Source organism: Simochromis diagramma, unplaced genomic scaffold (assembly GCF_900408965.1).
Source record: "Simochromis diagramma unplaced genomic scaffold, fSimDia1.1 OVJJ01000602.1, whole genome shotgun sequence".
Classification (NCBI taxonomy): Eukaryota; Metazoa; Chordata; class Actinopteri; order Cichliformes; family Cichlidae; genus Simochromis; species Simochromis diagramma.
Window position 1 is genome coordinate 925,372 of NW_024387040.1, and position 14,167 is coordinate 939,538.

The 14,167-nt window shown below is 38.9% G+C and overlaps 1 protein-coding gene across 2 annotated transcripts in view; it reads left to right on the top strand.

The window, feature by feature from the left end:
* LOC120741275 (catenin delta-2-like) overlaps positions 1-14,167 on the top strand; it is a 132,138-nt gene that overhangs the window by 81,784 nt on the left and 36,187 nt on the right. For both annotated transcript variants that reach the window (XM_040044063.1, XM_040044062.1), the window contains exon 3: positions 2,161-2,273. In XM_040044063.1, coding sequence (XP_039899997.1) covers positions 2,161-2,273 — 113 coding nt within the window. The remainder of the gene's footprint in view (positions 1-2,160; positions 2,274-14,167) is intronic.

Genomic DNA, 14,167 nt, shown 5'->3' on the forward strand with positions numbered 1-14,167 from the left:
GAGCTTTGTCATTGCTGCGTTTACTGACCGTATAAAAGAAAGGCATTCTGTTCATAATTTTAGTTGAGCACAAACTCCTAAATGTTTTTGTAATAAGCTGTAAGTATGCTTTTTGCTGCCTTGTAGCTCTAGCTAATAAGAATATATAATGGCATGTACTTAGACAAGTCAGCCGAGCTCTGTCATCTGGTAAACGCAAACTGTCCTTTGGCCAATTCACTAATGGGAAACTTTCTGATGCCATACCATACTAGCTTTATTTGTAAAGTGCTTCAAAACAACCACAATGGACCAAAGTGTTTTACAGAAGGATGAATAAAAGACATAATAAAGAACACCATAGCAGTTTACACAAGGCAAAAAATACACATGAAATACAAATGAAATAAATAAAACAGAAAACATGAGAAGAACAGTATTGATTGGATGAAAAAAATAAAAAACAGATTAAATAAATTAAGATAAAAAAAAAGGTGTTTGAACAGTTTTATCCTCAAAGTGTTATTATATATCACTAACATAGCAGTGCCTGAGACGGAGGGATATGAATGAAATAAAGCTGTGACTAAGGGTTATGCATAATTTAACTGTAACTTGCCTAACAGGTTTCTCTTTGGGTTTAGCATTCAGACATTACCATGTTACCTCAGAAGGTGTTTAAGATACTCTACCATTGAGGCATAATACATCATCAATTAGCATAATGCTACTTTCGGTACAGGGATTTGCATTTTTGCACCTTGAGGATTTAAACAAGTTGCATCTATGGCAAACAAGGTGACAAAGCAGTCTCTTTGGGGAGCAGAACAGAGCAGAGCTTTGAAGAGAGGCACCTTGCTGTAAAACAAAGTCGTAAATTGGAATTACAGGCCCAGAGGGTTTAATAGACTCTGCTCAAATTTCCAGCATTACCTTACTTTGCAAATCATAGAGGTGGCTGAAACTGAGTGAGTTATTAACAAAATGGAATGGGTCTAAAATGGGCTTCAGAATACTTACACCTCTGAAACATATATATATGCGTGTGTGTGTGTGTGTGTGTGTGTGTGTGTGTGTGTGTGTGTGTGTGTGTGTGTGTGTGTGTGTGTGCATTGTACTGTATTTGTCAGTTAACAATACAAACGTTAGGCTACAGTTCCACGAATGGATACAAGCCCCTATCCCAGTGAAGGCAAATAGATCTTTCTTTCAGTGTTTAAGTATTAACACAAAGCTGTCAGAAAAGCTGAAAAAAACCTCAGAGTGATCACCATAGTGATTCTACCACAGAAACAGGTATGTGTGGAAATGGAGGATACAGGGTGTTTAGTGACTGGAGATCATGATGACTGACAGAACGGGAATTTAAATAGCTAATGCATCAACACACACATGCACACGCAGGCAAGTTTTGGTTAAGAGTGATATATAATCGGCACAAGCAGTTCTCCCCATCGATTTCTGTCTTAAAATCCTGACAGTAACCTGCAACCCACCAAACTGTACTCACTGAAAAGCCTTCTCTATCTGTTTCAACAGAACCATTAAATCCACAGAGTACACATAAAGCTCTTTTTTTTAATGTGGCTGTGATAATATGAGAGTAAATTTAATTATATTGAAAAGTTGTCAGGACTCAGGTTGTTTTACTGTCAGGATTTGTGACAGAATTTCATCTGCAGTAATGCATTTTTTCATTAAATACAAAGGTTTCAAAATACAAATATCTAAAATTGATTAAAAAAGACAGAATCCCACCAGTAGATTTTTTGTTTTCAGTAAATGACATTGTTAACTGTCTAACCTGCCAAATAGGAACACACTTTATTTGGGAGCGATACATTTAATTAATTCCACAAATATCTTCACATTCATGACCCTCGAGCGCCACACAGTCGCTGGGATTGAAGCGATTCTTTGCTCACATATTTAGAACACTTTCAACACAACACTCTGCCTACACATTGCCTAACACATTTTTCTCACCTGTCAGTCAAGTTTGATAGCACAATTATTTTAACTTTTTTAGAGCCGTCTTCCAGCCATAAGCTGTTTCGATGACCTATAATACCTGACTTCCTCTGCAGACCCCGAGTGCTCTCTGTCTCTTTCTTTCTTCCTCTCTCTCATTCTCTCTCATGTTTCGCCTAACACGCAATTTCTTTTTATGTCTTCCATCAGGAGCTTCAGTTTGAGCGTCTGACCAGGGAACTTGAGGCTGAGCGTCAGATTGTTGCCACCCAGCTGGAGAGATGCAAGCTGGGATCAGAAGCAGGCAGCATGAGCAGCATTAGGTACCAAGAAAACCTCTGTGTTTGTGTGTGTGTGTGTGTGTTTGTAGTATGTCATCTTTGTACATCTTCAACTTCAAATATGACATGAATGCACTACAGTATGCCCATTTTCTTCTTTGCCTTATAAAATAATGCTGCTAGTAAAGGACAGCATTCCTCCTGCTGTTGGGTGCATTTGTAAGCTGGATAGATTGGGACGACACTCACTTTAAAGGTTAAATCAATCACAAAAAAGTACACACCTGTCTCATTTTTATTTTTAAATACATACTTGAGCATGGAGTAATTAACACTTGGTTAATGGGGGGTTTGCACATATACTATAGATGGGTGTATGAAATAATAACACTGTACCACACAGCTGTGTAGACTTTCACACATAACACACAGTTTAGCCACATTCACTTCATACACATACACTGTACACGTCGTACAGCAGGCACATCAAGGATAATTTCTGCATGGGTGCATGGAGGGAAGCTTTGGGAGTGTTTATCAGTGTTTATGCATCACAAATGCTTTGTCTTTACATGAAGGTATGACAATACACACGTTCCCCCACATATTTACATGGCCACAAAACCACTTTATTTTGATTATGCTCCATTGAAAGCTTTTTATATTATTATAATATTTATCAACATATTAGTCCCAAAACCCATTGAAATACGACCTCAGTCATACACGTAGGTCTGACCTTTGTGTTGAGTAATTATTTTTAGATAAAAAAGACAAAAGAGAGCGCTTAACATAAAGAGATAACGAGTATAAAGAGTATCTGAACCTTTCTTCAAACAGAATGAGCTTCTTTTTGCATTCACATCACTTTTCACTTTTGAAAAAAAAAAAAGTTAAGTTTAGTGGAAAGGTGGTGAAAATAGTTTTTTTGTGTGTTCTGGGTTTTTGTGTGCCTGTTTAGTTGTGTTTTGTTGAGTTTGTATGAAATTTGCTGTCATGTCAGAGAGTCAAGTTCATGCATTCAACATCCATCTGACTCCCTCAGGCAGCTGATTGCATAAGTACGCAAACCTGAGGGGTGAAGACAAACTGTGCAGCAAAAAAGAGACTTTTGAACTTTATTTACTTGAGGTGAGACTAAGATGGAACTCTTTTTATGGATAAATTCAGAGGCTTCCTATCTAGGGTAGTGTTTGAATTTGGTTACTCATAAATATAACTTGACAGTCTTTCAAAAATAACCCCAGTGCCATCATCAAAGACTGAAACTGAGATTTGTAACTTTTACATTGGAGTGTCACAGTCTCACCTCACAGCAACAACGAGACAACACGGTTCAAACCTTCAGCTCTGGAACCTCAATGTGCTTTTGTGAGAAAATTAATTAAATAATCAATTTGCTAATTAACTGAATTTGAGCATGAATAACTGTCGCTGTGTTTTAGACCTGTGATTGGCTGAGAGCCTTTCCTGGGTGTACCCTGCCTCTCATCTGAGATAGGCACCAGCCCTACTGCAACCCTCACTTAGATAACCAGTTAAGAAAATGGGTTGATGGAAATCAGCACAGTATATCAAGATGGTACAATTACATATTGTAATAATATCTGATGACTTGCATTACCTTAAAGTGCTCTGCTGTTGTTACTATTGATACTATAATTTGTTTGGATTGGTAATTCATGTCAAGCCATTAAAGAAAAATTTACCCTATTATTCATCATTATATGTGGTTTCAAATACTTTTTAGGAACTATGGAGCCATGTGGATGGGATGTCTACATATATGCAAATATTTTTCAGAGAGTTTTTTCTTTTGGAGCATCTTTATCTCCTGACTAAAACTACCATAGGCCCTATCACTCTCACACATATACTTGCAACTGTTGTGGCATTTTACAACTACAACTGAATTGAACTGAATTACATTTTCTTGGCTTGAGTCTTCAAATTAAAATTCAGCAAAAATCTTACTTTCTGCAACATTTACTCTTGTTTTATCTGAACACCTGTTTGGTGCATTTATGCCTGCAAATGCCTGTGTCTGGGCCACCAATACTCTGTCTGCTGTCATCTCACAGTTATGTCATGATTATCACATCAGATATAGAGCATTGGCTTAGCTAGTGCTTGTGTGCTGACAGCTCACTATATGACAGTGAGTCCACATCCATCCTTATGTGTCAGCGTGTGTCAAATCAGTGCGTTTGTGATGTGCGTTTGTCCCCCTTTATGTACTTATGTATAAACACACCTCTGAGTTTGACCATTTTTATTTATTTTGTCTGTCACTTTGATTGGCATTATCTTTCATTCCAAAAGAGCCAGTTTCTTTGGGTGCATGCAAGCCTAAGTATAGATATTAGTCTTTGCAGTATAACTGTGAATGATCAGAGAGAATATGATGCTATCTAAAGAGACAGCTTAAACCTTTCCCATGGTCTTCAACATCACCAGTTATTTTCTCTTCCTTCATCTGTGTCTCAGTGACAAGCAGCAGCTAAATATGGAAAGTGTTGGTAGGTGTTATTGTAATGAAGCAAAGTATTACATTTTAAAAACGAAACTGTCATGAGAGTTGTATTAAAAGGAGATTGTATTAAAACGTGTTTTCTCGTTATCCTTTCAAATTTTAGATTATTCCAGTTCTGATAGTCCATATTGTCTGGAGCAGGGTTTCCTGTGGGGTTCAAGCTACAGCTGCCATATTCAGTCAGCAGTTAAGCCATTACTCTGTAAGAAATATGCTGGGGTGAAAGTTAACTTAAGAGTGCTTATTCTACAGAGTTGTGTGTGTTTGTTTATATTATTATACCAAATGTGTGGATTTTTTGTATCCCAGCTGTTTGTGGGTTTGTGTTGCACATGCTTGGAGCAAATGCTGTGTTTGTGTTCGCATGTCTGTGTATGTTCTTGGCAGCTGCTGTGAGCCTGCGTGTCCTTAGTTGTGTTCCACTCGATAAAGCAATTCAGGCATCTCCACGGACTCCTCCTCAGAGCCGAGGACCCTAAAAAATGCCTGACTGTGGTGCAGAAACCCAGGGCAATACTGACTAACATCTGTTCACACTGTGAACTCCTGGCATGCGACACAACACTTTACAGGAAGGAAGCATTCACTGGCAGACATACACACCCACGTGAACGCATAGACTCCAGACAGCATGCCGGAACTAATTTATCATTTTTCTAACATTAGTGGTAAGTGGCAGCCAGTGGGAAGCATTTGCTCCTGCAGTTTTTTTTCTGTCTGACTGGCTGTGCAGCTTAAACCTTCAGTGCCCTATTAAAAGCAAACCTCTGACTTTTTGGTTGATATATTTCAATTAGCATCAATGTGTTTTGCCGATATAAATAAATGTGATAAATATGATGAATGGTGATGAATCACCAAATGATGTAAAGTTAAGAATAGGAACTCATGGGACCTGCCATAACCTATGTTTTGGCTATGACAGAAATGTTAGGGTCACACACTTGGACAAGGCGAGCAGTTGGGGCACATGTATAGATATAAGTATATAAGGTGATATCACTTGGTTGATAAGAAATATTTACTATATCTCCTACCACCATGTTCTAACCTAAACATGTTCATAAGTGGGTACTACACTAGGGAATTTTGTGGTTATGGATTGACTCATTTGTAATCATATTATCAGATTTACAACCAAATGACTCGGATACTTGGGTAAATAGAAGACCTGAGCTGTTAAGTGATCCCCACCTGGTGGTGACTTGTAGAAGCTGGCAGGATGTATGCCAGGCAGGCCAAGTGCACTCAAATGTTTAGTAAGGAGACCCTAGGGCACCTGAACATTGTTCTCCCATCTCTAGTAGGGCACATAAGGTGTTGCAATACAGGCTGGGGACTTTGTTTGGCACATGGGCCTCAGACATGTTTTGCACTTCTATTACTGTGTGGAGATGAAGCCATAAACTAGTTGGTGCTGGTGGCTGAAAAACTTCTATTTTATTACAACTTAACATTGAAAAACTTGTTTAAACCTGTATGCTGACTTCTTGGAGCTCATACCAGACCTGCCTTTTCCTTTTGTTTTGATTCATAAGGTTTTTTTCTATTGGAAATGCACACATTGTTTCTGTTGCGCCTTGACTGTATTCTCAAAACTCCCTCAGCATACGGTAATAAAATGTACACCTCGCTAACATAAAGGTTCTCCATCCTATGTCTGGTTTGCAGTGACCTTGTTGGGCATTCTGGAAGGTATTATTAGTTTATTAAAACGCTGCACCATAAACTGTTGCGGAAATAATGTGAAGCTGGCTAGCTACTAAGCTAATCGTGACTTGGGGCAGTGGATTATCAAGGCCATAAATGAGATGTCACGTAGGTTTATGGATTCACTGGCTAAATTGAATTATTTGGTTGTCATGTTTAAACTGGCCACAAGCAAAAATACCACCAGCCTGATGCCTTGTAGCTAGTATTATGGCGCATACTATGATATCATAAATGAAACACTGTGGATTTTGCGGGCATGCTTGAGAACAACTAATACACAGTGCGAAAATAAAAAAAAAATAGGGACATTTTTGTAAAGCCATGTCATTAATGGGAGATGAATTAGAATGAAAAAGTCCACAGCAATTTACCAATTAGTTCAAAGCAGAAAGGTCATGTCAGATAACAGGAATCCAAGCTGAAAGAGACAGCCACTCGGTTGGTATGCGGATGACAAGGGAAGTTGAGCGAAACAAATGTGACCTCTAAATGAGTCCTCCGTTGTGCTTAATGGAACTGTTAGCATTTAGTGAAGAGATATGAAACTATCCCTACTGGAGGCAGGGGAATGTAATCCCAACTCAGTGAGAGAGAGCGAAAAAGGACGGAAGAGAGGAGGAAAGAGAGGGAAGGAAATTGCTAACAAGTTCCATTACTCCATGGCAGCCAAAGAAAAGGTTTATCGATATATTGTTTTTGTTTTTGATACATTTAGGTTATTTTAAGGAGCATCTTTAAATAAATGATTTGGAAGAATATATATATTGACAATTCTGTGCATGAAAGGGATCACTGTGATCACATGAAACAAAATGTAATATATCTAATCTGATAGTATGTGAGAAATAACCAGGCCTTCTCAGTTCTTGACCTATAGGCCATGTCTACCTGTATATCTGAAGCACTGCATGGTAAAGAATTTTCCATATGAACTGAATCTGATTGTGAGACTTAACAAAGATTGAAATAGGTAAGGTAATAGTTCAGACCAGCTACAAATGAGTCAAATCAGAGTTGCAGCAGTAATCAGGAGGTACATGAGCCACAATGGCCATGCTCCTAAAACGGCTCCTGAATAATAGGCTGTAATAGCACATCTAAAAATAATATTGTTGCTGCTTGTATTCAGATGTGTAAAAGTTTGTTGCTTCTTGCTGAAGTATAATATAACAAGCATAGTTAACATTTGAAACTAACACAGAGAGTGAGTGGCAAAATATGTGTGTGTGCATGTGTGTGTGTGTGTGAATGTGTGAATGTGAGGGATTGTGAGGCGTAAAGTTCATGTCCTGAGGCAGTAACAGCTTTCTGATTGTGTTGTTCAGACTTACACATCTGCCCAAAGACCCACCGGGTAGGTCAGAGAAAGGTAAAGTCAGAATGTCCATGCATGTGTGTTTATGCACACGTCTGAGAGGTATAGGCAGAAAGAGGAACTGAGGGAAAGAAATGGAACAAAAGCACTGAGTCACTACACATACTTGCCCTGCTGTGCATTGGTGCCCAGTCCCAGAGCCCATATAGGACTATTTATTCTAATCAAGCTGTGACATTTAGTTCCACACCAACAGGGACCAGCTTCACTCTTTCTGCTGCACATATGAACACACCACACATATACACATTTCCTCGCACTGTGCCCAAGTCTTTTCTCAGGGATAAACACACTTACTAGACTATAAAGTTGTCCTACCCTCAGGAGCAGACATTCACACAGTTTGGGTTTAGTTTTCACACACTTTAGACTTGATCACAGCAACTAATAGACCCCAGACACACGGGGAGTGCTAGAAACATAGACCCAGCGTTTTGAGTTTTCGTTTATTTTGATGTTCATGGTTTACGTTTAAATTCATTGGGTTTTCTAAGTTCATTTGTTTATTAGTTTCCCCTTGTGTTTTCAACCCCTGTGTTAAGTCTCCCTTGTCCTTTATGTGTTTCACGTCTGCATGTCTTTTGTTGCCAAGTTCATGTTGTCATGTCTGTGTTTCATTATGTTTCCTGTTTTATTTTGAAAGAGGTCCTGTGACATCGTTATGTTCATTTGTTTTAGCTGTTCCCCCATTTGTTGTCACTTCTCCTGATCGCCTCATGTGTGTATTTAAGTCCTCAGTCTTCCTGTGCTCAGTTTCGCGTCCTCCCTGATAGCTGTGTGTGTGATTCTACCTGTGTTTTAATCTATGATTTATTATTAGTTTTCCCAGTTTAGTTTTGTATCGTTTGGCTTTGTTTTCAGCAATAAAGTTGTGCTTTTGAGTTCATGTTCCGCCTCGGTGAGTTTGGCATTTGGGTCCTCTCCTGCCTAGACGCAGCCTTTTTGTGACAAGATTTCTTTCCCACTTTATCCTGACTTGTGCTGGAATCATGGAAATGTGAAAGATTATAACCTGGCCACATTTACATAAGAGGTTGGATGGTAAATGCTAGAAAACTTGGTTAGCCAGTTGCATTTGTAAAAACAAACTCAGCAAAACAGCAGCAGATTTCCTCATCCGGTTAAAAGTACGATTAACCAATCAGCACGAACTATTACGAAGTGTTCTAAAAGTCCCAAGCACTGCAAACATGGTGGTGCTTGGGACGGGAAGTTATTAGTTACAGAAAGCAAAAATATTTTCACTTTAAAAAAATGGTCATAAATTCATTTACATCTGCTGTAGAAATGGGGATGGGAACATGGGAATGAAATGGCACTGACTCATTTTTGGAGCCAGTTGGAAAGGGCCGTTTCCTGAACTGTAGTTTTTGGCATCACTGAGCTTTCTTCGTTTTTCAGCCTCAGAGGTTGCGGCTTGCTCTCCACTGATTGTACAGCCTCAAGGCATGTTGGGAAATGGTTGGCTTCCTCTTTGTCTCTGCCGTCTGCTCTTGTCTACTTTCCAGGCGATGCACAGTTAATCTCAAATGAGGCTAATATTTACAAACAGGATGGAAAAAGCGCTGGAGGCTCTCTTTTAGCAGCTCATCTAGGGTGGGTCATCCTCCCAATGAGTTTGCGGATGCTCCGTATTTCACCCTGGATGATGGTTGTGGTGCTAACCAGTCCCCGACCACCCTTTTTCATTGGCTCTGAATGGAGTCTGGTTGGAGTTCTCATCTGTGGATTTCAAATTAAACAACAAGATGGGATTGAAGTGCAGATGTTTGGTTTTAATTAAAGGAGTGTGACAGAAGCATTGCATTAACATTTTGGAAATTACAGGCATAGTCTCCCAATTCAGAAGCTTAAACGTAATAGGATGCTTGACTCACTAAGCAGTTTCATAGCCAGGCGAAGTGTGACCTCATTACACTGTGACAAATTAACCAGATAAAACATCTGGAGTAGATATAAAGTACTGGAAAAGTATTTTGTACCTTTTCAATATAACTCTTAGTATAAGGTGCAAAATTGTGTCAATCCAAATAAAGGATGCCATTGTTAGGCTGAAAAATCTATCAAAGAGAGACAACAAAAGAATTTAGGAGTGGTCAAATCAACAGTCTGGCACACTGTTGACAAGACAGGAATACAATGGAGAAGCCAAAATACCATGGGAGATGATAAAAGTTGACAATCCCAGAATTCTCTCCTAGTTTAAGACACACCCTTTACAATAGAGGAGTCAAGAACACTGAAGGAGATCGGCCTGTCCTTGTCAGTGAGACGCTTTCACGAATGAAAATATAGAGGGTTTACAAAAGGTGCAAACCACTGCTTTTACTGAAGAAAAGGACGGACAGATTAAAATTTGCCAGAAAACATCTTTATAGTTCTAAAAGAAATCCCTTGGTCAGATAAAAAACGAAGACTAACCTATGTCAGAATGATGTGTAGAGAAAAGGAGGAAAAGTAACACCTCATGATCCAAAGCATACCGCATCATCTGTCAAATGTGGTGGAAGCAGTGTTGTGGCATGGAGACGTGTAGGTGCCAGTGGAAAAAGGTCACAAACTTCTTTTTAAAAAAAGATGATTATGGCACATAGCTTATGAAAATCAGAAATCCAGTTTCTCAAATTATTTAACTATTACATAATGGATGTACAATACAGAACAGCTTCTGAAAAGTATGTTCATTTATACGCTCAGCATTTGTTTGGGGGCTCCTTTACTAAAAATGACCAAGAATGAATGTGGTGTGGTATGAAGACGATCAGCTGTGGCACTGCTGAGGTCTTATTGAAGCCTAGGTTACTTTGATATAGGCTAGTCTGTATTTTTGGGTAGAGTTTTTCTCGTCTTGTTCATGATCCCAGTGATTATCAAACCATATGGTAGTAGTTTTCGCACATTAGGCTGGTGTCTTGCTGATAGAGGAAGTGAGCATGGTGATGGAAATATAACGTGCTGATAGAGAACTCTGACTTTGGACATGAAAAAAACACGGGGATCCAAGCACCAGCAGACAGCACGACAAATGTCAAATTTATACTGTTTGAATAGTAATTTACTTGAAATAACATATTTTAATAATATTCCAATTCACTCAAAAAGTAAATATTTCACTTTAACTGTAATGAACTTAAACTTTTAGAATTAAATTACAGAAAATAATGGAAACATATACATTTTCACTTATTTTTGTGTGTTAAAATATGAAGTTATGAAGTTATACTGTGTTTGGTCAGTGTATTTCAGTCCGTTTTTGACATAATGACCGCATCATTTGAAATCTCCAAACACACAGTAGGTCCACTTGGGGGTTATTTCATTTTAATGTGGGATTTAATTTACTGAATGGATCCATCATGTTGGGACAGCTTTTGTATTTCATACTGTGGTTATCATTTTCATGGTCTCTTTTTGTCCCTGACCACCCTCGTGTTTTTGCCACGACTAAAATACTATCCAATTACATTCGTTTATCTCACTATACCCCACTCTCTAGTCCTTCGTTGGGTGATAATAGAGGGATCCATCACACCATTAGCTGCAGGCGGTTTTATAAGCTCAGCAAATGCTGCATAGAGGGAACTCAAATTATAGGCTGCTGCATTATACCTTAAAATACGCTTTGTGTTTGAGCTTGTGTGTGTATGTGTGTCTGCATGAGTGATGATGATACTGCAAGTCATGCTCCCTGCTAATGACTGATGATGCATTTCCAAGAGCAGAAGAGAAAAATGGTGGCAGGTGGCGACATCTCTCACAGTGCTGTCACCCCCGCTGTCTATCTTTCTGTCGGCCTCTCTCTGTGTTATTTCAGCTCTCCCTCATCTATCTGTGTTTGCTCCTAAATAACATCTTGGCTTTTGCACGGAAGGGAGAAACCATGCCTTTGGCTTCGTGGCTCCTTATAACATCTTGCATTCTAAGCATCCAGATAAGCTGCTTTTTAAATGAGAATTGTTTAGATCAGTGGTTCCCAAACTTTTTTTTCCTTGTCCCCCCTTTGTTTTACACGAAAAACGTTCGCGCCCCCCATCCCCCGCGCGTGCACGCGCGCACGCGCGCACTCGCACTAACACATCCTCCAACCACACACACCCATATTTTGCTCCACTGCGGTTTATTTCATACCTCAAACATTTAGTAAACAATTTAGCAAATACAAGTAACCTGCAATAAATGACAGGTAGTAATAAAATAAACTACTAACTCTTTTACGCTACGTCCGCACCTACATGGGTACTTTTGAAAACGCAGCTGTTTCATCCACACGTAAACGGTGTTTCGAATCACCGAAAACGGAGAATTTTTAAAACTCCTTTTTGCAGACGAGGAATACAGAGTTCCCCTGGCAACGTCAAAGGTATGTGCCTCTTTTCACGTCAGGCTGTGCGCCACGTTATTGTTTACATGAGACCAAAGGGCAGATTTGCTTCACCATATTTTCTAGTCTTTGGCTTAGAATGAAGTTGGTTTGGAAACATATTCAGCGATGCTTCATCTCCTGCTTTGCGTTTCTGTGGGCGCCCCGTGCTAGCAGTGTCAAGCGTTTTGTTTTTTTCCTTTTCATACTGCGCCCCCCCTGCCATGGCTCTGCGCCCCCCCCCCCCCCCCCACACACACACACCCAGGGGGCCCCACACTTTGGGAAGGTCTGGTTTAGATGAACCATCTGAGACTAGAAAAACATTGGAGAGTTATTGCGCTGTTGTTTCTGATTGAAAAATGCACTTTCATTAAATAATAATAAAAAAAAAAAACCTCAAAAAGGACTGAAGAACTTCTCTGGGGTTACAAATCAGGTAGTTATTGTTGCTCAGGGACACTTATGTATACAGTAAATGTGTATGTACAAAGTATACTTGAAGCTTCAGTCTGTTTTGCCCAGAAGCCACGGACTGCCCTGACACTGATAAAGCCAGCAGCTTTAAAAACTGAGAAGCTAAAACATGAAACCATAATACTTGTATTGGGGTATTTGTTTATTAGTTTTGGATGATGATAATTTTGTCAGTTTTTCCTATTATCACATATCTTGCAAGAAAGTTGCATAAAAAGTCTTTTAAAAAGTATTTTAGGTCCACAAGCATAAAAGAAGTGAACAGCATGACTGTGACAAAAAAATGTTTTTGCTGAGTAAATAAATGTCTTTCCAATTATCTATATACGACATACCAACAATGCAATATGATAATATGCATTGGTAATATTGCAATATTGCAAAATCAACAACTTATAAAACACAAGTTTTGCATTCACCTATCTATCCGTCTGCTTTTGCTTATCCAATCTAGGATTCCAATTTCGGGGGCTTAGAGCCTATCCCAGCTGCCACTGGATGAAAAGTACACCCTGGACAGATCACCAGTCTGGATAAATTACATATTTTATCATTTTTTAAAGTGAAAAATAAATGCAAACCCTTCAGTAAACACAATAAAAATGACCACTTTTCTTTCCAAATTTTTTTGTTTATCTTATTAATTAATATTCAATTAAAAGTGTAACCAGATATTCAGACCTGAAGTAACTCATTAGACTTCAGTTGACCTTTCAGGACCTGTTAGGCAGGTAAACAGCTGTTAGTAATTATTAGCTGAATACTTCAAAGCTTGATAAATTCTCCGTAAAATCAAATCTTGTGGTAACACTGAGTATACTCGGGCTAGTGTAAACAACTCACTGAGGCTAAGGCTAATTGGTGCCTACTAGCAAATCCTATAAAAAGATATCAAAGTAGTTTCTATTCCCCTTGGAATATTCACTGTGTGAAATGTCACTTTGAAAGGGAACTGCGGAAGTCATGAGAAGATCTAATAGACCAAGAAATCTGTCACATACTGTACTTCTGCGAGGCAGAAAAGTAAACCAGACTGCCAGAAATGACTATAAAGGAGCTGCATAAAACCATACTGTCCTCCACACAGCCCACATGCTTAAATGACCACGTTTCCTACAGCCATAAAAAGAAAATGTTGCCAGCAATAACATTGCAGTAGGCAGCGCCTGAAAGATGTTAAGCACCTGGAGACACAAGAGTCTTTTTGGAAACAAAATACCAGCAAACTGTTAAATACGTAAAGCAGCTTTGAGCGAACTAAAACTTTTGATATTGACTTCATTTGAAGTGTGTGGGCAGATCTTGAACATACTGTGCTCGCAAGACACTTAAAACGTCTCAGTGATCTTCAAGAGAAGAGGGGGTGAAAAATCTTAAAACAACAATAGAAAAACTCTTAGCTGCATATTGAAAATCTCTGCAAGCTTTGTTTTTTCCCACCTGTGCTGTTATAAAGTATTAACTTTTAGGTTTTTATT